Source organism: Gobio gobio (assembly GCF_949357685.1).
Source record: "Gobio gobio genome assembly, chromosome: 8".
NCBI lineage: Eukaryota > Metazoa > Chordata > Actinopteri > Cypriniformes > Gobionidae > Gobio > Gobio gobio.
The window spans coordinates 26,245,428-26,272,318 of NC_137114.1; the positions used below are offsets into that span (position 1 = coordinate 26,245,428).

Sequence of the window (26,891 nt, forward strand, 5' to 3'; positions counted from 1 at the left end):
TATATATATAAAAAGACAAGATGAATTACGAGAGGGCACTTCCATGAAATTACAGTGCCTCTCGAAACAAGATGTGCCTAAAATGTAAGGAAGCCTATTTCCACCTCAGAATAAAAAATAAAACAGATAATTGTGAGAACTTTTTTGTATTTTTGGAGAGATAAAATAAGAAAAAAAAAAGTCCTAATAATGAGTAACAACTACCCATTTTTAATGTATTTATTTATTTTTATTCTGAGGTGGAAACATGCGTCCATAAAATGTGTTACATTCATCATTAATAATTCCTCCTTAAAGGGTTAGTTATGAAATATCTTCCATTAATGACTCACCCCAATGTTGTTCCAAACCCGTAAGACCTCCGTTGATCCTCGGAACACAGTTTAAGATATTTTAGATTTAGTCCGAGGGCTTTCAGTCCTTTGAATGTAAGTCTGTGCACACTTTGCTGTCCATGTCCAGAAAGGTAATGAAAACATCATCAAAGTAGTCAATATGTGACATCATTTGGTTAGTTAGACTCTTTTGAAGCGTCGACAATACATTTTGGTCCAAAAATAACAAAAACTAAGACTTTATGAAGCATTGTCTTCTCTTCCGGTTATGTTGGAATCCGCGTTCACGAGGCCACAGTGACGCTGCAGACGTAAGACGCTGCGACGCCTCTCCGAGGCTTGTGACAGCGGTTGATGCTGTGTAGGAGCTTCTTCCATCGCTCTGAGTTCTTCGTCCGTGTATTCGGGTTCAAATAAATATGGCTGAGCAAAAAAATGCATAGTCTTCCTCTGTGTCGAAATCCTCAGACATGTTTGCGATGGTTGTTTTGTTTACAGCGTGCGTCTCCCTCAGACTACAAACGAAGCTCTGTCGCACCAGATAACACGTCACAGCGTCTTACGTCTGCAGCGTCACTGTGGCCTCGTGAACGCGGATTCCAACATAACCGGAAGAGAAGACAATGCTTCATAAAGTCTTAGTTTTTGTTATTTTTGGACCAAAATGTATTGTCGACGCTTCAAAAGAGTCTAACTAACCAAATTATGTCACATATTGACTACTTTGATGATGTTTTCATTACCTTTCTGGACATGGACATCAAAGTGTGCACAGACTTACATTCAAAGGACTGAAAGCCCTCGGACTAAATCTAAAATATCTTAAACTGTGTTCCGAGGATCAACGGAGGTCTTACGGGTTTGGAACAACATTGGGGTGAGTCATTAATGGAAGAAATTTCATTTTTGGGTGAACTAACCCTTTAAATTGTTTGACCTTGTTTAATGCCGTTTGGATACAAAAATATGAGAGTATAAAATATGATTAAGAAAAAGATCTTTCCTGTGAGAAAGCAAAGTTAGAGCATAAATAGATGCCACACAGACATTTGACACAGGAAGAGACAACGGTGGAGAACTGTTTGCAGCCAACTCCAGCTGCTGATTTGAGGCTTCACTCCATCCGTCTCTCATCCATCACTATTTTCACAGAAACTTGACAGTGATCTTTAGAGGTCCTGATTTTCACCACCCAAACAGCACTATTCCAGATGTGAGCGTTGGACCCCCAAAACTCTAGTAAAGTCCTGTCCCTCAGCAGCCATTGGCTTCAAGAAAAATAATTTCAAAAAAGATATGAGTGGAAAAACAACCACAAATGCACACTGGCATCAGGTTTAGTGGTACTCGGTGGACAGCATATTAAACTTGATGCAAATGTCAACAAGGCTGTGAGGGAATTGCTGTCAAAAGTACCGACTTTGGTACCCATTTTAAAAATGTGACGATACCAGCACGGGAGCGTTTGAAAGCAGGTGTCTACCAGCGGATCTCTAATAGATCCGCTAATAGACATATTAGCTGATAGACACCTGCTTTCAAATGCTCCCGTGCGTATGCGCTAGGTGAAGAGCGTCAAAGATGTCTATTTACAACACGTTTTTGAAGCGTTGATCATTGTAGCCAATTGAAGCGCATGAACACAATGGCCAATTAGAGACGTTTAAGAAACCATTCAACAACGCTCAAAATGCTAGTGGGAAATACTGGTATCATCACATTTTTTAAATTTCAGTACCAAGTCGGTACTATTGACAAAACTATAGCCGCGTTTCCACCGCAGCAGGAACTTTCCCCAGGAACTAGAGACTTTGGGGTGGTGTTCCGACCACTGGGACCAGGGTCTAAATGAAGTTCCGGGTAAATATTTCCCCCTCAGAAAGTCCCTACTCACGAGAAAGTTCAGCAACTTTTGGGGGTGGGATTTGGGTGCTGAACATGTTGATTGTTTGAGTTCAGCAGCCTTGAGTTCAGCAGCCTGGGACAAATTGCTCCAGGTAATTTTGGTGTAAACGGGGCTTATGAGGGATAGAAATATAGTTCATTCAATTGGCTGTAAAAATTCTGCCCAATATGGACAGGACGATAATTATTTTCATGCTATGGCTGATAACCAATAAAAATAATGGTTTTAAATGGTACAAGTTTAGGGATCACAACATTATAATGTACAGTATAAAAATAGATATTAATTTAGAGATTTGCTAAATATTAAATTAAACTCTTATTAAATTATTCAAATTTTTAAAGATTAACTTTAAGTTTGAGATAATTGATGGCAAAGATAATTTAATTTAAAGATAATAGGAATGAGGAAATGAGGAAACGATATCAACTGATACTTGAAAATTCAAACGAAAAATCATTAATACTGTCTGCTAACCAATATGGTACCAATACATTCTGCATCCCTAACTGTAATATTGGGTACAATCCATTTTGAAAACATTGAAAATGTTCATCTTCATTAAATTTCTAGTGATTAAAAACATGGGTTGTAAAAACTAGACATTAAAAAGAACCATAAGACAGTATGATTTGAACGATACTCCTATCCCTCACAGCCTCATTTTCATTTGTGTCAAACTAAATATGGCATCTACCCTGACTAAGGCCCAAAGCCTGACTAGTGACTACCAAAAAGATAGAATGAAAACACAGAACAAACCACAAAACCATGAAAGACTTCATGGTTTTTCATCAACTCACCCCATGTTACTATTCAAAAGTCACTAATACCAAAACCACCACAAGTCTTTCTTCTCCCTCTTTCTTGCTGTTGTCTTACCACACACATATCCTAAATTTGTCACTGCTAAGCAATGCACTGTGAGCACTTTCCTTCACACCCTAGTAAGTCACACATTCCCCCCGCTACAGTTGGACAGATGCATTGGATTTAAATTGATGGGCTCTGCGTGCTATAAAAACATAGGCAGTTGCCTCAAGTGGAGCAACTCTGACCTGGACACCCACAAAATGTCCAGATGTGCGTCCATGTTTATATTCGCTTCAGTGCGCCCGCTTGGCCTCAAACGAAGTGCTCGAGGAAGTATTATATTTGCAAACACATTAAGTAGTACATCTCGTTTCCTGCAATTTGGCTGCTCTGTGTAAATACTGTGCTAAACCACAGAGCCGGGGTAGCAGGGGCACGGCAGTTAGCGGCAGGAAAGAGAAGCGTGGACGAGAACTAAAAACAGCGGAGGCTTGGCCCAGAGCAATAGAGCTCCTGCAGGGGAGAGGACAGAAGTATGCCACCGAGACTGTCTGACTGGCTTTCCCTCTTCTTGTATTTGCTTAGTTGGTTACACTGATTGCAAGGTTTGGCTATAAACAATTGCAAACAACTAAACAGAGAGCTCAAAAGTTAATATTAGCAAAGCAACATTCAACAACATGAAGAGTACTTGGAAATGTTCGATGGGCAATTTTTTTCTGTTTATGAAAAGCATCTACAAAACTTGCAAATATTTGTAGGCTACTTGTAACTGTTTAAAGTATACCTTGTTGTAAGCTATGTGCAAAATTGCACCATAATATATATATATATATATATATATATATATATATATATATATATATATATATATATATATATATATATATATATATATATATATATATATATATATATATATATATATATATATATATATATATATATATATATATATATATATATATATATATATATATATATATATATATACACTATCAAATAAAAGTTTGGAAACATAACTTTTTTCTATTTGAATATATTTTAAAATGCTATTTATTTCTGTGATTCAAAGCAGAATTTTCAGCATCATTTCTCCAGTCTTCAGTGTCACATGATCCTTCAGAAATCATTCGAATATGCCGATTTGCTGCTCACGAAACATGTATGATTATTATCAATGTTGAAAGCAGTTGTGTAAAACATTTTTAGGATTATTTGATGATTAGAAAGTTCAAAAGAACAGTATTTATCTGAATTAGAAAGCTTTTGTAACATTGTACTTTGTTATAATGTTGCAAAAGCTTTATATTATATATCAGATAAATGCTGTTCTTTTGAACTTTCTATTAATTAAATAATCCTGAAAAATATTGTACACAACTGTTTCAACATAATAATAATAAAGGTTTCTTGAGCAGTAAATTGGCATATTAGAATGATTTCTGAAGGATCATTTGACATAGAAGACTGGAGTTATGATGCTGAAAATTCAGCTTTGAATCACTGAAATAAATTGCATTTTAAAATATATTCAAATAGAAAAAAGTTATTTTAAATTGTAAAAATATTTCACAATAATACAGTTTTTGCTGTAATTTTGATCAAATAAATGCAGCCTTGGTGAGATTAAGAGACTACTTAATGTTTCCAAACTTTTGACTGGTAGTGTATCTGTATAAATATCAAAACAAAAAAAGCTTGAAATACAAAAGCAAAGCAAAACAAAACATAAAAAAATAAACAAAACAAATTTCCGAAAAAAATATATAAACTGGTCTTTGTCAACGAGTTGACTATTGTGATCCATCACTACAACATTTAAGCAAATAAATGGCATTCAAATGAGTCATTTCAATATGAATCTCTTTATTCTTAACAAAACGACTCTATAAATAGTCAACTTCCATATAACCAAAAGCAGTCTTGTTGAGATACCCAGGCATTTTCGACAGTTTCTGCTTCAGAATTCAAAGAAATTTTATCAACAAAAAAAAAAAAACGGTTGCTATGATTCTCTTATTAAAGGCCATTGTGAAAAAAAGCAAAAACTATGCAAAGTTGTCTGGCATCAAACCAGACTGGAGAAATGATCGCCTTTTGTGTGCGCTAAAGCAGTGTGACCAAGTCATTGGAAAAGTGGAGAATGGCTTTTAGACTAGAGGGGAAAAAGCAGCATCTGAGGCGTATTCTGAAACAAAAAAACTGGACATCTGATCAAGAGAAAAATGCCATATGGTAGTGTGTATGCAGCTTAATGAGGCATGCAGACATCCACTCCTCCTCAGACCAGGAACCAGGTCCATGCAAAGGCCTGCTGAGCTTCGCTTGTTGATGTTTTGAGTCTAGCATTCAAAGAAGAAAAACTGAGCCAGTGAGTAAAAGCTTAGCAGTAACATCCCTGTAAATTTGCTCTTCGCATAAATCTTGATGCAATACAACAAAACAGATTACATTTTTAAAAAATATTTTTAGCATTTAACAACTTTAGATCATATTTGCTCAAATGCATATATCGGACAAGAAATGGATGACTGATGGGCACAGCTGGAGTGCACTTGTCTGATGCTGTGAAATGAGTAATATGCCCCAAACTGTCCCGAACACGAATACACCTTTGAAAAACCTGGCAATGAAGCAGAGAAATGTAGTGCTGTCCTTGACTAAAGAAAGCCCTGCGAGTGTATTTTTTAAAGCATGGGGGCAATCAAAGACTGTGGAAGATAAATGGAACCATATCAGTGATGTCTTTTCAAGGACATTGCAGGACTTGGAGTTCACTTCCAGCAGAGAGTTGCCAAGACACGACTGAGACAGGAAACGTCTTTGAGGATGAAGGGAAAACTGATAGACGCACAAGTTGTACTCAGAGCTCTGAAACGGGCAAATGCCAAAATATTTTGGTTTGGCTCAAATATTCGGACTCCTCTCGAGTTCTTAAATAGCCTTCAGTGTTGACAGATCTCTCTAAGAAGTTTCGGGGTGGTGAGGTTGTACTGACACCCTCCTAATGAGCTGTGAAGTCAGATCAGATAAGGAGCTGTGGAGGCACATATCTCTCCATGAGGAAGGAAGAACATCCCTAAAAGTTAGCCAAGTTAAGATTTGCCATTAAAGAGAATTATTGGTGCTCTTTTCACCTGCTTAGAAGACTAGGACTGGGAGATCAAAAATCAAATCAATATTTTTTTTGCCTCTTTTAGACATATTTTTCAATCAGAGGAAAAATAATTTTGAATTTGAATTTCAACCAGACATCGTGGTCAAGCTCAAAACAGTAAAAATGTAGTTAAAAATAAAATGAAAGTGTTTTACACAAGAAGGAAAATTCAATAATTAGTTATTATTTATTATTTATTAGTTAATTAGTTATTATATATATATATATATATATATATATATATATATATATATATATATATATATATATATATATATATATATATATATATATATATATATACACATCGATCAGGCATAAAATTATGACCGGTGAAGTGAATAAAACTGATTATCTCTTTATCACGGCACCTGTTAGTGGGTGGGATATATTAGGCAGCAAGTGAACATTTTGTCCTCAAAGTTGATGTTAGAAGCAGGAAAAATGGGCAAGCGTAAGGATTTGAGTGAGTTTGACAAGGGCCAAATTGTGATGGCTAGACGACTGGGTCAGAGCATCGCCAAAACTGCAGCTCTTGTGGGGTGTTCCTGGTCTGCAGTGGTCAGAATCTATCAAAAGTGGTCCAAGGAAGGAACAGTGGTGTAACGGCAACAGGGTCATGGGCGGCGAAGGCACATTGATGCACAAAGGCTGGCCCATGTGGTCCGATCAAACAGACAAGCTACTGTAACTCAAATTGCTCAAGAAGTTAATGCTGGTTCTGATAGAAAGGTGTCAGAATTCACAGTGCATCGCAGTTTGTTGAGTAAGGGGCTGCATAGCCACAGATCAGTCAGGGTGCCCATGCTGACCCCTGTCCACCGCCAAAAGTGCCAACGTGAGCACCAGAACTGGAGCACGGAGCAATGGAAGAAGGTGGCCTAGTCTGATGAATAACACTTTCTTTTACATGACGTCTTACCTGAGGAACACATGGCACCAGGATGCACTATGGGAAGAAGGCAAGCCGGCGGAGGCAGTGTGATGCTTTGGGCAATGTTCGGCTGGAAACCTTGGGTCCTGCCATCCATGTGGATGTTGTTTTGACATGTACCACCTACCTAAGCGTTGTTGCAGACCATGTACACACTTTCGGTATTCCCTGGTGGCTGTGGCCTCTTTCAGCAGGATAATGCGTCCTGCCACAAAGAAAAAATGGTTCAAGAATGGTTTGAGGAGCACAACAACGAGTTTGAGGTGTTGACTTGGCCTCCAAATTCCCCAGATCTGAATCCAATCGAGCATCTGGGGGATCTGCTGAACAAACAAGTCTGATCCATGGAGACCCCACCTCGAAACGTACAGGACTTAAAGGATCTGCTGCTAACATCTTGGTGCCAGATACCACAGCACACCTTCAGGGGTCAAGAGGAGTCCATGCATCGAAGGGTCAGGACTGTTTTGGCAGCAAGAGGGGGACCAACACAATAGGCAGTAACTCAAACAAAAGTTTTTGGAATCAATTCACTAAAATTGATTAACAGCTTCTTTGATCAAATTCACAGAGTTGATTCACTGATTTGCTTAATCTATTCTCTGAAATATACCAACATTGTTTTTGCAGCTTAAGTTTAAATCTGAGACTTATTAAATATGCCTCTCATACTTTTCATGAGAAAAAGAATTGTGAAACTTATCCAAGTAGTCTTCAAGAAACGTAATGGCCAGCATATGCAATGTTTGCAAAATAACACCAGCAAAATCACTGATAATATATATTGTAAATATTCAATATATCTCAGCCCTGCAAGAGAACAGTACTGTTTGCTGGAGCCCTTTATAAATCACAGAAAAATAGAACAAACAAGCACAAAGATGAGTGTTTCAGTGAAAAAATAGAAAAAAAGGCTTTAGAAATAGAATGCAGCGCTAACAAGACTATGCTAACAGATGATTGTTCATGGCTCTCAGTGAATCTGAATGGGACAAAAGCCTTTCCTGCCTTATTGTGCTGTGGAGACCTGTGGAGCAACCACACTCCATCTTTTTCACAGCTCTCTCAATTCAAATCTCTAAGAAAAGGGAGACTCGACTAGATGTACCAATTATGCAGCTGCCTCACACAGTGAAAAACGCTCGTCATCCCGGTGGTGAACATGTCCAAGTCCGCTGTTGGAGTGTGTTGTGAATAGTAGCCTAAAAAAGTGAAGTGTCCTTGCAGAAGAGACAAAACAGCAGCTGAGTTCAAGCCATTCTTACGCATGTCCTAAAGAGAAGCCTTTCATCTGGGTCCTCCATAACAGCTCCAAACTTTCCAAACGGTTAGAGGGTTCACAATATCACACAATAGGGATGGATTGATACCAAGATTTTGGATTTGGAATGATCGATAGGTATTAAATAAATTACCTTGATAGATGAAATACAAAAGCTTGTCAACTTTGTAGTAATTATTACAGTACAAAAATTAAGACAATGTTCTACATGATATAGGCTAATAAATAAAAACAACTAGCATAATAACTAAAATGCAATTAAAAAATAGCAAAAAAATTATAATTTGAGTTTTGTATAAATATTTACAACTCGCCTCCATTAAACATGAAAATGCTACTATATCCAAAAAACACTAGAAAGTGCTGAGAAATGTAAACATTTTTGAATGCATTAACTTTGGCAGCCCTAAAATTCTGAAACTAAAATAAATACAAAACTTTAAAACTAAAAATGATATCATGAAAACTAATGAAATGTAATTTGAGAAGACAAATTAAAAACCAAACCCAACCCAACACTGATTATCAATTTAGTAGCATGTCTTATAATTTTAGACACCCTTGATTCCAATGCCACAAGTCTTTTGCATGTTATCCTTGAGGTAAAAACAAAACTGGAGAGAGTTGCTAGAGTTTTCACACTACAAAGAGTGGAAGTTCCACCAAAAGAGAGATAAAACCAATTAAATTTTTCCTCAGCCTAACGGCAGTGACGCACAGGCAGAGTGACAAAAACTTAAAATGCAGTAAACCGCCAGTGCCAGTACACATTAAAACTAATCATGCTCCGCTCAGGGATACACTGGAAAAAATGAAATCAAGCCCGGTTCAGATGTTAAATGAATGATCACAATAGACCCATTGTAATGGCATTTGGACAGAAGCTTTGATTCAGAAAAAGGGAGGGTGGGAACTCTGCGCACAGGGATCTCTGATGAAGGGAAAAAAGCAACTCATCAAGTGCCGTGCTGTGATACTTGGATGTGGATTTGGCAGTGATTTCTGCAGTCTGTGCATCATCAAACTCCCAACTGCTCTTGAGTGGCATGCCAGCTCCCATCTACAGCAGTCGTTTGTGCCACAGCCTGAGAGACAGTTGGTTTGGACCTCGTCCTTGGCAAGTTTGCTTTGATGGTTGTAAGGATAGACTTAGTAACTCCTTATATTGTTCTTATGTTGAAAACTCAAGTCTTTTGGCAACTGTCTGTGAAACATTAGCACTCAATGAATGAGGATGGAAACTGACAGCAAGACAGGAGCCGCAATCAGATTTGATTTGCACTTGATTTGTAGACCTGAGCGCGCTGCTGATCCGATTCCTAATTCCGAACTTAAGTAATACCACTATAAACTTCTAATTTTACTCCCAGACCTCCCACTTGACCCTATGCAGCTCCTATTCCCACTATGTAGAAGAAACCAGTCAGTCAGTCCCAAAATCTCTCCCAGGCACGATCCTCCCTCTCTCCGGAGAAACCCCAGGGCCAAGTTCCCGTCTGCTAGGCCCTCTGTCAGCTCGCTGGAGTGTGTCTCAACCCCCGCCAGCACAAATCCACCACAGAGAAAGCATTAATGTGCCTTCACTTGATATGTGACCATGTGAAATTACACATTTTGATTTACTAGGAAATGTATTGCGAGCTTTGAATTTGCCTGTGGAGAAACTTATTAGAAAAACACTTTGAAGTCCCTGTACAGACATTGATAAAACGCAGAATGTGGCTTTAATAGTCAGCAGACAACAGGGACTAAGAATCCTAGGCCAGGTGAGACCAAAGTCCAAACCTCAACTGACCCCTCACACTTTTTCTGAGGTTATTTTCTAACATGAAGAGCAAGGTTGTGAATCTAGAACCAGTACTTTGTTAATACCAGAACCACAAGTGCTTTGTCTTTAAATGTGAACTTATCTAACCCACCTTATGCACTACAGTGAAAACCATTGAGAAGTGTAAGTAAGAACAGCTAGTAAAAAACAATCCCCCACAGCCTGAGGAGAGTAACTCCCTACTGAAGTAGTCCAACCCAAACAAAGCTTACTTAAGCTCGCTCCTCAATATCTTACAATTCATCATGCTGGTTTCCAAGTCAATTTCCTAAAACGACTGTTTCCATTTCGTCAGTTTACACACTTTAAAAGCGCACTCTAGCAATACGTCTTAAATATATATAAATAGTCATTCCACATTGGGGTTTTCACACAGTTCACGCTTTAAAAAGCCCTAAAATTTTGCATATTTATCAGTATAATAGAAATTCCACATTTGAAGATAAAGAAATTATATTCCTACCTCCATGAAACAGGTCCCTGCTGCAGCGTTCTCCTTGATGGATGCATTGTAGAACTTGCTGCCAAACACAGGTTCGTTATCATTAATATCCTGTAGGATCACTTTGACCACAGCCGTAGTAGACAGTGGCGGTCGACCCCTGTCGGTGGCAACAACAGTTACACTCGGTATAGGGTCCGTTTCATAATCTAGCTGGGTCAGGGTGGTGACAATACCAGTAACTGTATCAACACTGAACCAATCTGAATGAGTTCCTTCAGTCAGTAGGATGCTGTACTGAACATCCCCATTGGGTCCCTGGTCTTTGTCCCGTGCTGTAACCTGTACAACAAAACTTCCCGGAAAGGCCACCTCTGGAATAACCTGGGTGTATTCCTGCTGGTCAAACAAAGGTGGGTTGTCATTAACATCTGTGACCTGAATGGTAAACGAAGACTCTGCCCGTAATGGAGGGGTGCCAGAGTCTGTGGCCATGACTCTGAGTTCATAGTGGTCTTGTTCCTCACGATCAAGTATCTGATCTACACACATGAGATAAATGATGCTGTCTTTGGTGGTCAAAGCAAACTTCCCATCGCCCCCCTCCAAAGATACATTCACATTGGCATATTCTCCATAATCAGGGTCTGTGACTGAAATCCTAGCCACATACTGGCCAGGTTGCGCTCCTTCAGAGATGTGTGGAGAACCATCCTCACTGAGGAAGATGATGGTCATGGTGGGCTGGTTGTCGTTGTAGTCTCGCACCTGGATTGTCACAAAGGCATTAGTGATCTCTGGTTGACTGGCATTGTCCCGAGCTTGTACCACAAGCTCATGGACTCTTCTCATCTCATAATCCAAAGGCTTGTTCAGAGTGATAACTCCAGTCCGAGAGTCAATGACAAAGTAGCGATCAGGATCACTCTGTCTTCTGTTGATGTCATAGAGCACCAACCCGTTGTCACCTTCATCGGCATCTGAAGCAAACACCTGCAGTATATTGTTCCCAGGTTGAAGGTTCTCAGAGATCATAGCATGGTAGCGACTCTGGTTGAAGACTGGGGCGTTGTCGTTGATGTCCTGCACAGTCACGTCCAGGATCATCTGTCCTGTCCTCTTAGGTGAACCACCATCAAATGCTTCCAAGAGGAGAATATATGAAGATCTTGTCTCTCTGTCTAAAACCGCATTGACCACCAAATCCAAGTAGAGGACTTTGTTGGATCCTCGTTTGGTTTCAAGAAGAAAAGCTTGTCCTACATTTCCATCCGTTATGATGTAACCTTGCGTAGTGAGCTGGTCCTCATCTGCATCCACAGCCGGCTCAAGAGGAAACTTTGTGCCTATGGTGGTCTGTTCTGGGATTTTAAATGTGGCTCTTTTTCTGGGGAACACTGGTGCGTGATCATTGATGTCATTGACTAAGATGGTGACTTGTACTGTTTGAGCCGTCAAGGTGACTGCTATAAAGCTGTAGCGATCCCGTACTTCTCGGTCCAAAACCTTTGCGGTTTTTATGATCCCTGTACTCTCGTCAATGTCCAGATCGGTGCCAACATCTGTACCCTGATGATCTGAGATGAAGTAGTGGGTTGCAGTCGTGTCAGGTGGGAGGCCAGCACTGATGTCCCCTACTACAGTTCCTGCCGGCTGTTCCTCGTCTAGTTGGAGCTGCAACTTTCCTGGCACCATGGATGAGTGGATGGTCATGAGGTGTAGTGCCACATAGAGGATCACCAATATCCACCACTTCAAAGTCCTGTTTTGATGCAATGGATCCATAATTGTCCTTCCTTCTCTCTTCATTGAAAATTCTTCTTACAAAACCTGACAGGACAAATGGAAAATAACTTTAGTTAGAGAAACAAGCATAAGTGAACTAAAAGAAAGCAGTCCAATACTATCCAAAAAAAAGAAGCATGCATTATAAAAAGATGGATTACACAAGCAGGTTCGGTTACAGTTATGACAGGAATGCTTAAGTGGCTTTCCACATGTTGTATGGGTTCTCTTTTAATAATGCAGCAGCACACCATGTGCACACATTGTTTCTGCATTTTACTGTCAGCTAATAAGTCAAGACGTTATTGCTACAGCCTATGCAAGAAGCTTCTCTAGTCTGTACTAAAATTAAAATAAATTCAAAGTCTTGTTTTAGTTATAGTTTGTGCCTCTTGATGAACATATCCTTTGAATTGAGTCAATATTTTCATCCTGTTATATTGTTTATTTTAGTCAATTTTGGCATATTTTTTGCATGTATGTTAGAGAGATCCAAGCCTGAAACCCTCGATTATTGAAACACTCAATACCGCAACTCTCATTTGTTTTGGGGTGTAAATTTAAGGAATGTCCTCCTACAGCAAAATATTGGTGCAGTAATGGACAGGAGCTTAAAATAGAGACTGTGGCTAACATGGACCCCTCTTTTTTTAGTAAAACTATACTTAATACTATAACTTCAACCCCCGTTGATGCAAAAGAGAGCCAAGAGGACTCTTTAAAGCCAACTCAGTTTTAACCCTGTTGCATATTAATGCCAACACTAATGCACAAAATGAAGCTAGAAAAACGCTGGTGGGCCAATTCTAATATATTAAAACCACAAAGGTCTCCTCTGAGTGTTCCTCCAGCTCCTTTTTAAATTAGCAATTCCTCATCCATAAAATTGTAGCTTGTGGACCTGTAAACTATGACGACCTTATTACTGAACTTATGAAACAAAATCTTTTATAGATGATTCCTGGATTAGGTTCTTTTTCTGGGTCCAAATGAATTGTAAACATTCTGTAAGACACAGCTTAAATATTTATGTATGCTTGTTAGAGGAACTTGACTCATCCAGCACAGCTATTCAAGTATTAAGGATCTGCAAAGCAGAAAGGAGATGAAAGATCGAAAGTTATGAGAGAGCTTATTATCCAAGGAATAATGAATTGAGTGGTTTGCTTGCCCCTTTTGTGGAATAAAGGTACTACAGGAAAATTCTATTCACATCCAAAGGTACAACTGAAGCCCATATTCGACTCTGCCTTTGACTAAATCTCTTGAAACAACACTGTAAATCACATTGACCCCCTTTAATTTCAAAAGCAAGCTAGACGGAGGTAACCAGTGCTTTTTAGATTTTTTTAGACTTTATGCACTCTCAATTTCAAAAGCTGCATCCTATCAAGCTACTATATATATATATATATATATATATATATTAGGCATTAGAACAAAATGAAAACATGAGCAGTTTTAAGATGAGCCTGTCACCATCTGCATTACTACAAAAAGCCACAAAATCAATTTCAGGCCAAGGGAAATAATCATGTCATTCTCAATCACTGCAACAAAAAAAAATGACTTCACAATAAAATTCTTTACTAGCAACCACAGCATTCCACATGTTTTCATAAAGTAAATAAAAACAGAATCACAGGAAACACTTTTGCTCTGTCATACTGTAGGAATCAGAGAGGCTCCCTCCGGTGGTGGACTCCAGCTATATATATTTTTCCCCTCTGCAAAATTCTAATGCTGATTCTTTTCACTTTCTACCCCACTGGGTATTTGTTTTAAGTCCATAAGTATGTCTCAATGTGAGTGTAGGTTTAACTCGATTAACTCCAGAATAACTGGTGGTGTTGAATCTTGCACACAGCTGCACATGTGGTTAATCTACAATGTGTGTGAATGAGTCTGATGATGCAGGTGTTCATATAAAAGTGTGCGTAAACGCCAGTGTGTGTGAGTCAGATCAGTGCGTGCTGTGCGCCTCATTGCGGTAGTCTGTCAAGTCTGTGGTAGTGATAGTGTGTGTGTGTGTGCCTGAGCGACGGAGCAGACCAGGAGGGCTCCACACAGTCTGCCCTGCACCCTCTCTGGCTTTGCTGCATTGTAATTGGGGTCTGCTGGAAGCCTGCCCTGTGCATATGGGAATCCAAAGCTAATTTCAGTCTGTCAGCATCACAGGGACTGAGAAAGACACACACACACAAGCAGGAACACTCTCATATGTTTAAGAAAGTACAGGCGCACACACACACACACACAATACCTCCAACGTGGATTATGTGCACTAAACACTTAGATTATGCGCAAACCTCTAAATACATAACGACCATAAGTCTGTGTGTGTGTGTGGTCCTGCGAAACCCTACGTTATGGGCACAAAATGTCCCCACAAAGATGGCAATATCTGAAATCCCTGTCCTTTTTTTGGTCCCCATGAGGAAAACGTCTTATAAATCATCAAGTGATGTATTTTGAAAATCTAAAAATGTAGAACGTTTTATGTGATGGGGTGACGGGGTTCAGGGTTAGGGGATAGAATATACCGTTTGTACAGTATAAAATCATCATGTCATGTCTATGGATGTCCCCATAAAACGAATGAAAACCCAACAGGTGTTTGTGTATATTTATATATATAAATATATAATATATATACATTTTAATTAGTAAATAACAGATTATATTTTAAACACACTGTAAGCTTTAACTGTAAGTATTCACTGAGGTTTTAAAATTAAAACAAAAATACTATGATTTGTTCTCCAGACATTGAGGCAATGTCCAAAACATTGTCAAAGGCTGAAAGAAAGTTACACAGATGTGTTCAATGAATGGGCACTGCCACTTTTACTAACGGCTGGAGCAGACCTCCAAAGGGCTGGACATTTACCACGGCAAACAAACCTAGACAACTGCTATTTTGTCCAAGATAAGTTTCTTATTCTTGCATTTAATGCCTTGTTAAACTACATGGCATGAAGAGAAATACTCTTGGATTAAATACAAAGGTTGGCTATAACTATTATTCATAAATTATATTTATATGGTAGGGTGCATATAGATCAAACCATTCAGGACGTATATTTAGCTAACTTTATAATAGCCTGTTAGAGGTGTTACATCACTGTTTCTGACTTTCCATCTTTGGGCATCTTTCCAGCGCTCTGGGTCATGTGTTTAACCCAGACCACTTAATATAAGAAAGGGCTTGTGGTTTAATTATAGAAAATGGTCCATTTGAAGAAAAAAGAAAACACTTTGTGTGCAAGGCACAGTCTATCCCTTGACAAAATCTGACACAGATGAAGTGAAAACAAGCCTGCCCAATTTAATTTAAATAATGGCATCAATAACACTTAATAATGGTCTCCAAGCTGTTCACACCTGTTGCTTTCAAGCATCTCAGGGCAGTTTTGTGCTTTTTTTATATAATCTTCCATTGCAAAGAAGAGAAGATAGCAGATTTGTGGGTATGTAGACCACTAATATTTCTGAGCAAGTGTTGCAGCCTTCCTCCATTAGCCAGAACTTTCATTCCACACAACGGTTCCAAAGATCTGACAGAGCAGAAAACTGGAGTTAAACAATCCCAAAGAAGCTGCTCTGTTAAACTCTGAAACCACTTTGGCCAAGACGCTGGGGATGAAAACAACCACAGCTGGCCAGACCAACGCTGATCATCTATCACTTGATGTCCAAAACGTTTTCCCAAACAGTGGAAGACGTCCACGTCGCTCACGACACCTCAAACAACACTCACACTGGAAGACTGTAATGACTGCAAACACGCCTTTAAAGAATTTTGTTTTTTCTACAGTTCATTTCGGTTAGATTGAGAGGGCGAATGAGGTAAAGACAATATATTGGCCCCTTCAGTGTAAATGATGAGTGAGAAAAGGCCCTGTAAGCCAAAAAGACCTTAAAAAAAGAAACCCTAAGCAGCCATAAAGTAACACCATCAATCTCAACATTGGGCAACTCAAATATTTCCATTTTAAAGGATGTTTAGTGCTGGGCCAAATTAACTTCACGTTGACTATCATTTGATCTCAAGCAAACATGCTGTCACACTGGGATTATTTTCCTAATATTTTATTGCTTTTACAAGATAACCAAAAGAAATCAAAGAAAACAACCAACCTGGCCAATCGTGATCAATTCCAGTACAACTTCTGGGTGTTTGAGCAAATCACTCAGATCCAGTGAGACTTGGCAAGAGAAGCCTCATGTTGAAGCACTTATCTACAATAATGGAGTATCTTAAAGATCTGCAAACACCACCCACGCACAAACTGTGCCTATAATAGGGTTAGGAACCAAGAACCATCTCTTTTTCAGAACCGGATCCTTATAAAATAATAATAATAATAATAATACAGGAACCGGCTCCCAAACGAATGACTCTTTTTAGTGAATCAAATACATATAGCTGGGTAGTCCGATTAAAAAATGAATGTCTAATGAGTTGAATCTTTGTTGAAGCCAAAAACATGTAGTCAAAAACAAATTCCTGAACAAATGAGTAAAGTCACTAAAACGTCTGTGTAAACAACTTTTATTCCTCACAAAAACTATAAAAAATTGCAAATAGAACCGCCAAGGAACCAGAATCATTAAGGCGAATCAAACAATCAAAATACTTCACAATTATCATCCATACTTATAACCTACGTTACATAACCATACTATTGAACTCAGTACAGTAGTCCAACATAAGCCATGGTAGATGTGCTCCACAGGAGCCGGTGGGAAAGAAGAAAACCACCTGCAGGCCTCAGATACGTGCACTCTTAATCAACATCAGATACTTTTGTGCCATGGGGGAAAAACAAGGCCCTATCAGCCGTGGTTTGGCCAGCATTTGGGATGTTCTGGCTTCAGGGGACCATCTTTTTCCCACACCCTCCAACCTGCTGAGTGTGTTTGTGGAAATGTTTGTGGAAGAGGTCTGCGCGTTGAAGAAAACAAAGAAACACACGTGCTGCTGGGTCCTTTGAACATGACACCAGCTGATACAGCTTCGGTTACGGTGCGAAATTGGAAACATCTGGCTGCAGCAAGCGGATGAGTTCAGTACAGAGTTTATGAAATTCACTGTGTGTAGTTTTAACTGAACACAGACTGTACCATCCCATTTGCGGATAATTTCAAAGAGAGGTATCGTGTCCGGTATGCCTGTTGCCATATGGAGAACCATATATATTTGAGTTGTTGAACCCACAGTCAAACAAATCCATATCAGGTTGAGGCGTACAAGCCATAGCCGCAATATTTTGTCTTCCTCTGTCCCTCAGGAGATTCAAGTTACGCTTATTACAAATGCTACTTTGACAGCTATCCATTTTATGTTTATGAACTATCTTATTTGTCTCTCGGAAAGGTCAGTTTAAATCTAGACTAAAAACACATATCTTTACTATGGCATACACATAGAACATTAAAAATGTATATTATTCAAATCAGTGAAATGATTGTTTTAGGCTGCATTAACTAAGTCAGCCGGAACTGGGCACACTTCCCATAACACCTGATGTACTCGTTACATCATTAAAAGAATGGCATCCACGCTAATGTTAGTCTATCTCTGTTTATCCCGAGGTTTAATGTAGTCAGCCGGATCTGGGCCGTATCCAGATCAGATGGTGGACATGCGCTAGACGTGACCAACGCAGCCCTGAAGGGTCTGCGGAGACTGTGACAACTAGACTCTGCCCTGTGAAGTCCTCATTGACACGATATCCAGTGGCACTGATTCTCAACAAACCCATCTCCTGCGTGATGACTCTGAACTTCAACCAGATAGAACTGGACAAATATTCTGAATACTATTATTCATACTATATGATAACTATATTCTGCACTGTTTGTTCGTTGGCCAGAGGAGAACTGGCACCCTGACTGAGCCTGGTTTCTCCCAAGGTTTTTTTTCTCCATTCTGCTATATAAATAAAAGTGACTTGACTTCACTGACTCGGAAAGGCAGCTACAAAATACATTGTCATTAGATTTTCTGCACTGATTTTGGGGGCAAATCTGCAGAATTCCACACAAGTCAACACGAAACAACATTCACAAACCATTTTAATTTTGAAACCTGATACAGCTTGCAGAATCTGTGAAAATGTAAATAATTTTAACAAAATAAAGATTATACAAAATGTGTTCATTTTGATTTAGTAGTGTCCTGAATAAGATGTTTTACATAAAAGATGTTTACATATAGTCTACAAGACAAAAAAATAGCTGAATTTATTCAAATGACGAGTTCAAAAGTTTTTTTTTTTTTTGTGATGGTTGTTCATGAGTCCCTTGTTTGTCCTTAGCAGTTAAACTGACCAACGATCTTCAGAAAAATCCTCCAGGTCCTGCAAATTCTTCAGTTTTCCAGCATCTTTAGCATATTTGAACCCTCTCCAGCGGTGACTGTATAATTTTGAGATTTACATTTTACATTTACATTTAGTCATTTAGCAGACGCTTTTATCCAAAGCGACTTACAAAAGAGGGCAATAGAAGCAGCTAGAGCAGTCGAAGGGCAACAATATGCAAGTGCTGTAACAAGTCTCAGTTAGTCTAGCACAGAACAGAATGTTTTTTTTTTTTTTAAATAAATTAGACAGACAGACAATGAATAGAATGATAAGTGTTATTCTCGATCGGTCAGGTGTTGCTGGAAAAGATGTGTCTTTAGACGTTTTTTGAAAATGGCTACAGACTCGGCTACAGATCCATTGTTTCACACTAAGGACAGTTGAGAGACTCAAACACAACTACTAAAAAAGGTTGAAACATTCACTGATGAATTAAGAGCCGGGGGGTGAAAACTTTTGAACTAAGAAATAAGAAATCCAAATTTTTCTTATTTTGTTTAAATATATATTTTCTTCATTCTGTACTGCCCTACGGAAGTAACAGGAGATACTTACATGTTTCCCGGAAGACAAATTAGGTACAATTTACCATGATCTTCAAATTCAATAAGTTTTCACCCCCCATCTCTTAATGCATCATGTTTCCTTCTGGAGCATCAGTGAATGTTTGAACCTTTTTTAATAGTAGTGTTTGAGTTCCTCAATTTTCCTCAGTGTGAAAAGATGGATCTCAAAATCATACAGTCACCGCTGGAGAGGGTTCAAATATGCAAGACATGCTGGAAAACTTAAGAATTTGCAGGACCTGGAGGATTTTCTGAAGAACATTGGTCAGTTTAACTGCTCAGGACAAACAAGGGACTCAAGAACAACCATCACAAAACAAAAAAACAGCTGTGGATCATCCAGGAAACCACACACACTATTGAGAATCAATGGTTCATAAACTTTTGAACGGGGTTATTTTAATAAATTGAGCTATTTTTTGTCTTGTGGACTATATGTAAACATATTTTATGTAAAATATCTTATTCAGGACAATACTAAATAAAAAATAACGTGCATTTTGTATGACCTCTCTTATTTAGTTAAAATTATTCAAATTTTCACAGATTCTGCAAGCGGTTCACATACTTTTTCTTGCAACTGTATATTTCAGTGTGAAGAGAATTTTCAACAAGAAAAAAAAGCCATTGACTACCATAGTATTTTTCCCCCACTTTGGTAGTCAATGGCTGTCAAGATCTGCTTGGTTATAAACATTCTTCCAAATATCTTCCTTTGTGTTCAGCGGAAGAAAGAAATTCATACAGGTTTGGAACAACTTGAGGGTGAGTAAATGATGACAGAATTTGTACTTTTGGGTGAACTATCCCTTTAAGTCTCTTTAAGACTCTTCAGTTTAAGTCATCATTTACTCACGTTGGTGTTGTTCTAATGTCTTTTTCGGACCACATTTTCATTTTTGGGTGAACTATCTCTTTAATTTACATTTTAGGGTGAACTATCCCTTTAATAAAAGTTGCAGGACAGCGTTGATAAGTTTCTGAATGTTTGTGTGTGCACAGCATGATCTCCCATCTCTGTGTGTGGCGTGTGTCTATGTTTCAATGAATGTAGCGCATTAATATGGTGATTAAACTGACTGAAGCTACCCATGTATTAAACCGTTTTAATGCACACCAATCAGTCAATCACTTCCAGCTAATCAGAATTGAGTATTTAGACAGATCATGGTATAAATTAAAAATAATAGAAATATTATTATTATTATTTAGTTGATTATAATGAAATATAAAAAAAACACAACCATAATTATTAGACTTTCTAAGGGCAACAAACATGTATAACAACTATGCAAAATCCCAGCTACAGGTGTTCACGATCATATTACAGTTGCCATAAACTGTACACTTATTACAGTGAGTCCCCTTAAAACAACCAGCAGCAGGGCACAAAGGCAATAGTTCATGTGGGTTACGAACCTACAATTTTTCAGTAAACACATGAAGGTCACACACTGACTTGATAAGACGTGTACAGACACACCTCCCTTCAGAACCTAATGAGAAATGCAGATGAGGGGCAAGAGCCCTCTGGCATGCAAGCTCTGCTGTCCGCTCAGTACACCACTCTGGAGACCAGATGCTGCAACTGCTTACGGTTTTAGTGCTCCACCAGAGACCTGTAAGGATGGGTTTAACAACACCACAGCAGAGGCACTGGAACTGTCTGATCATCAGAGAATCATTTCCTGAGCCAAAAGGATGAGATCAAGACTGATGTAAAGTAGTGAGTGTGTGACTGCGCAACGACCCCGTTTTTTTCCCCCCAACATCCGAATGGATCTCAGCTCACCCGAGACAGTCCGAGGTCAGGGACGGAGCTGAGAAATTAACCGATCGTCCATTGGGACGAGAGTCTGGTGACATAATCCCTGGAATGTCTTGAAAGCCCTTCAGCATTCGATCTGGTTCTGCTCTGTTTGAGGGTCCGACATCAATTCTGCGGATGTTTTCTTAGCAAACTTTATAAATTTCGCTTAGCCTAGAAACTAATAAAAAATGGTTCAAGCGCTAAACCTTTCCTCAGCTCGGCTTGCTCCAGAATCAACTACACTTCCTGTCTAGCACAGTCGCCTTCTAGTTTTATCTTTGATTTATTAGATTCTCAATGTTTCACTGTGGCTGTTGAATCGAACATGTTGTTCTTATTTAAACACCATTATAATATATACGACCTAATGGAGTCTGCTTATTTGCGTGAGGAACACGGTTCGTTTTCAAACTCATGACTTCACCTGAACAAACTGAAACATAAATTAACTTGAGATGTGACTCACTAATCTTATGGCTAGATCCCAAAACCAAGAGTGCGAACATGTGGTGTTTAACAAACGGATGGCGATGGGCGAGCGTTATAGTCTAATAGCCTCTAAAATCAAAGAGAGAGGTGAAAACAGTAGCTCAATATCTGCGTCATCGCACTATGGCAACCAACGAACCAAATAAATGGAAGTCAACCGAGCTAAATGAGCGAAAACAACCTTATTATCTTGATGAATATTAATTATTCTCATCCTCAGAGGGAGATTTGGAATGTGGTCTGGATGAACCCGGGCCAGTCACCAACACAAAAGCACAGCACTTCTCTATGGCAAACAAAAGAATTCCACTGATGAACCAATTTAAGAGGAATGTCTTGCAAGGAGAGAAAATCTATATGATCTGGCGTGTCAACCAAGTTAAATAAATGACCACTGGACATCTGCCCCTGTTATTCTGCAACTGATTTCCTCTGAGGTCCAACACATTGCCAAAACTATCATCTGAGATGCACTGGCCAAGAAAGGTCGGGCTGTGGGTGACATTAATAAACACATTAAAACTGTAATTTAATTGGAAACGTTGCATGTGATATAGTGAATGCAAAACTTGTTGAATTTGAAATCATTTTATCATCTTTAGTTTATTAAGTAACCTTCCGTTTCCTTTAGACTGGAGGCGAGATTTACAAAGCTCACCTCTCAAAGTTTTGAAAGCCACAGCTGCTCCTCTGACATTTTATGTATTCTCCAATTCATTCTCAAAAGCAAAGCACTAAAGTTATGCAATACAAATCACCCCCTCAACGAAAAGAAACGTTCTGGAGGCTTTTGTGGCTCGCACATGGGTTACACCAATACAAGGCTAGATTAAAACCAGCAGTGCAGAATATACAAATAACTGAAGCTCAGTGGCCGAACTGCAGTAGTTGCAAGTACGGTGAACCACAGAATATCTCTTAACCAACTGACTTGTACTTCATGGTTAAGAAATATAATAGCTCTTAACTTAGTATTGATAGCAATATCAGCTGCATTATTATGACCGATTGTCAGATTGATTGCATTGAATCATAACTAACAGAATGGTGTAGGTCTCGTTGCAATAAACAATTTTTTTGAGTTACCGAACCTCCACTCTACCACATCTACCAGAAACAAACGAAGAATGCATGCATTTCCACTTCAGAAAGTTTACAATAACCACCTTACATTTCCAATCACCATAACCATCATAAATCTAAACTATAGATGCAAACATCTGACCTGAAGATGTATTAAACCCAAAAATAAACAACAAAAAAACACAATGTACTAAAAAAGATGCTTTCAAGTCTGAATGCCTTCTCCCTTGACATCTCAATGGTCTCACCTAAGCTTTGGATTGCATATGAAACACTGCATGCTAAAACTATGGCATGGCCATGGACTTCAAAACTAGATAAGTCAGTGATGACACTGCTCAATAACCAGTGTTTTCAATGTCTACTGCAATGAGAAATTAAAAGATAGTTGTTATTACATGTATATCAGAGGTATCCAACATGCATAGTGACAAAATGTGACATTATACCATGCTAGTCCACAAAGTCTATATGTGACTATGGCAAGCTGTCTTAACATTTATTCATTAAAACTAACTAGTATATTTTTTTATTTAATAATAAATTAATAAATAGTAAGTAATGCAATTGCGGCAAATATCCTTTTATTGTACTAATAATGTAATGTTGACAGCTCCTATTTCCAGTAACTAACCATGAGGTCTTTAATATCTATTCTAGTTATCAATACTCTTCCACACTACTACCTTTTTATCAGACACTGGGGTTTTCCCAATTGTTACCAGTTTTATTTTATTTTTTATCAAGTTACAATTGCTTTATTTACTATTTGTAGCAGTAAAACTGGAATAGTTGTAAAACAGTCCTACTATCCTAGTTAATAAGTAGTAGTGGCTTATTAGATAGATAAAAGTCACTATTGGGTTATTTATTACAAGAAAAAACTATAAGTATTAGTAACATCAAGATAAATACTAGTCAGTTTTAAGGAATAAATGTTAAACCGGCTTGCCATAAGCGCGCGCGTTGACAATGATAAAGGCGTCGTAGTTTTGTCGCGTCGCTTCATTATGATACATAAAATCTCCACTGAGATCCATGAGTCCCTGAAACACTTACACTCATCTGTTCGTGCTTTTCAATGAGAGAGATCCAGCCTGTGCCAACGTAACTGCAGGAAAACCACCCAAAAATGAAATGTCGTTTCAAAAAATCCGTTTTAGATTATATCCATCTTCCCACAAGTTCACTTTCGCTTGCCACAATAACTTCCACTAGTATATTTCCAGTTTTTTTTTCCTGTTGTTGTCAAGCTCAGAATACGCTGCACCAATTCAAAAGGGCTCTGTCCTCCAAACTGAGCGCAGCAGACAGGATGAAATCAGTCCGTCAGCATCGACAACAGCATCCAACTCTAGAACCCACACTTCCAACACACGCTCTCAACCTCCTGGAGTGAAACTCTACACCAGCCGGCCCGTCCCACTCCCGCGTGAATATTCATGAAGCACGTGTAAGAGCGTGGTAATAGCGGGACCTCGCCGAACGGGGGCGACAGCGGGGCAAAACATTGTGACGTGATTTGCGCAGACTTTGGTGCCACCAGTCTTCTTCAGAGGGAACTGAATTTATGTCTCACATTTAATATAAATTTAATTTAAAATGTGTGTGTATCTATCTATCTATCTATCTATCTATCTATCTATCTATCTATCTATCTATCTATCTATCTATCTATCTATCTATCTATAAAAATAATAAAAAATAACCCAAGTTGGGTTGAAAATGGACTAACCCAGCAATTGGGTTGTTTTAACCCAGCATTTGAGTTGTTTTAACCCAGAGGTTGGGTTAAATGTTTGCTTAAAACAACCCAATTGCTGGGTTAAAACAACCCTAATGCTGGGTTAGTCCATTTTCAACCCAACTTGGGTTATTTTTAACCCAGCCATTTTTAGAGTCTATCTATCTATCTATCTATCTATCTATCTATCTATCTATCTATCTATCTATCTATCTATCTATCTATCTATCTATCTATCTATCTATCTATCTATCTATCTATCTATCTATCTATCTATCTATCTATCTATCTATCTATCTATCTATCTATCTATCTATCTATCTATCTATCTATCTATCTATCTATCTATCTATCTATCTATCTATCTATCTATCTATCTATCTATCTATCTCTGTCTGTCTGTCTGTCTGTCTGTCTGTCTGTCTGTCTGTCTGTCTGTCTGTCTGTCTGTCTGTCTGTCTGTCTGTCTGTCTATCTGTCTATCTATCTATCTATCTCTCTGTCTACTGTCTGTCTGTCTGTCTGTCTACACTCTAAAAAATGCTGTGTTAAAAATAACCCAAGTTGGGTTGAAAATGGACTAACCCAGCAATTGGGTTGTTTTAACCCAGCATTTGAGTTGTTTTAACCCAGAGGTTGGGTTAAATGTTTGCTTAAAACAACCCAATTGCTGGGTTAAAACAACCCTAATGCTGGGTTAGTCCATTTTCAACCCAACTTGGGTTATTTTTAACCCAGCCATTTTTAGAGTCTATCTATCTATCTATCTATCTATCTATCTATCTATCTATCTATCTATCTATCTATCTATCTATCTATCTATCTATCTATCTATCTATCTATCTATCTATCTATCTATCTATCTATCTATCTATCTATCTATCTATCTATCTATCTATCTATCTATCTATCTATCTATCTATCTATCTATCTCTGTCTGTCTGTCTGTCTGTCTGTCTGTCTGTCTGTCTGTCTGTCTGTCTATCTATCTATCTATCTATCTATCTATCTATCTATCTATCTATCTCTGTCTGTCTGTCTGTCTGTCTGTCTGTCTGTCTGTCTGTCTGTCTGTCTGTCTGTCTGTCTGTCTATCTATCTATCTATCTATGTCTGTCTGTCTGTCTGTCTGTCTGTCTGTCTGTCTGTCTGTCTGTCTGTCTGTCTATCTATCTATCTATCTGCCTGTCTGTCTGTCTATCTATCTGTGTATATTCTGTACATCCATCCTATCTGATCTTTTAATTTCTCATGTGGAGTATTGTTCATGTTATATCTGATTTATAACAAATTCAAACCATGCAATCCATATTATATAATATACAGTCATGACAAGAGAAAAATAAACACACACACACATCCAAAATATCTAAGGAGGAAAAAAAGGTGTCGAAAAAAAAAGTAATCTTGAGAAGTCCGTCATTCTTACAGGTTTGCGAATTGCGATGCGGTCTGGGTGAGAGTGAGCAAGCGAAGGCCAAGAAGACAACAGACTTAACGTCAGGTCATTTAACTTCCTCCCATCTGGTGGGTGTCTAAGAGAAGCATGTTGAACGCCCTGGAGGACGTTTACTTTCATCTGCTGCAGAGCTGGAGCCATGACCTTGGATCACTTTCTGGCCCCATCAATCCTAAGAGACAACAAAAGAACAAATCACTGTCTGTTTGCATATAAATCCCATTTGACACAGATCCTAATGACCTCGGACAGTGCAGAACCTACTCAACAGTTTCAATATGGTGCCAAACACCTTTCCAAATATTTTTATCAATACATCCATCAGAAATGTATTTTAGCCTCCTAGGAAACCTCAGTGCAGTCTGAGTGCTAAAAATAAATAATGGAAAGTTCAATTTGTCTTATTTAAACGTATAAATTGACAGATATTTTGCTCCACATAAGTATATTACAGTTATACATTCTATATTCTGAGTCAAGAATAAAACGAAAGCACATGTAACAGACATTGGTTGTGTATTTGTGTAAAGCCTCTCAAAGCAACAACAGTGCAGTATGTTATGATTTATTTAAAGCATAAATGTATACAGTTTGGAATTAATGAAAATTTAATATTATATATACAAATATACAAATAAACCTTGACAATGACCTGAACGTTCAGCCGTCGAGCAGAAGCAATGTGTACTGCACTCTACGTGGTATCAAGTGATAGCGTTTAAGAGCCCATGGGATTGCAAGGATATGCCAAAATCTAGATACAAAAATACATTAGACAGGAGATGAAGTTTTCCTGAAAAAATATACTATATAGTTTATTTATATGAAAGGAGTTTAGGGAGAAGACAGGCTTGGCAGCAAGTTAGGCTGAAAAATGAAGAAAA

The 26,891-nt window shown here is 38.4% G+C and overlaps 1 protein-coding gene across 1 annotated transcript in view; it reads right to left on the bottom strand.

Annotated features, from left to right (window-relative positions):
* The window catches only part of dchs1a (dachsous cadherin-related 1a), a 114,701-nt gene extending 90,541 nt beyond the window's left edge, over positions 1 to 24,160 (bottom strand). The window contains exons 1-2 of the mRNA XM_079822930.1: positions 23,864 to 24,160; positions 10,722 to 12,530 (exon numbers count right to left, since the gene is read on the bottom strand). Of these exons, the coding sequence (XP_079679056.1) occupies positions 10,722 to 12,509 (1,788 nt within the window). The 5' untranslated portion in view covers positions 12,510 to 12,530; positions 23,864 to 24,160. The remainder of the gene's footprint in view (positions 1 to 10,721; positions 12,531 to 23,863) is intronic.
* Positions 24,161 to 26,891: the final 2,731 nt, after the last annotated feature.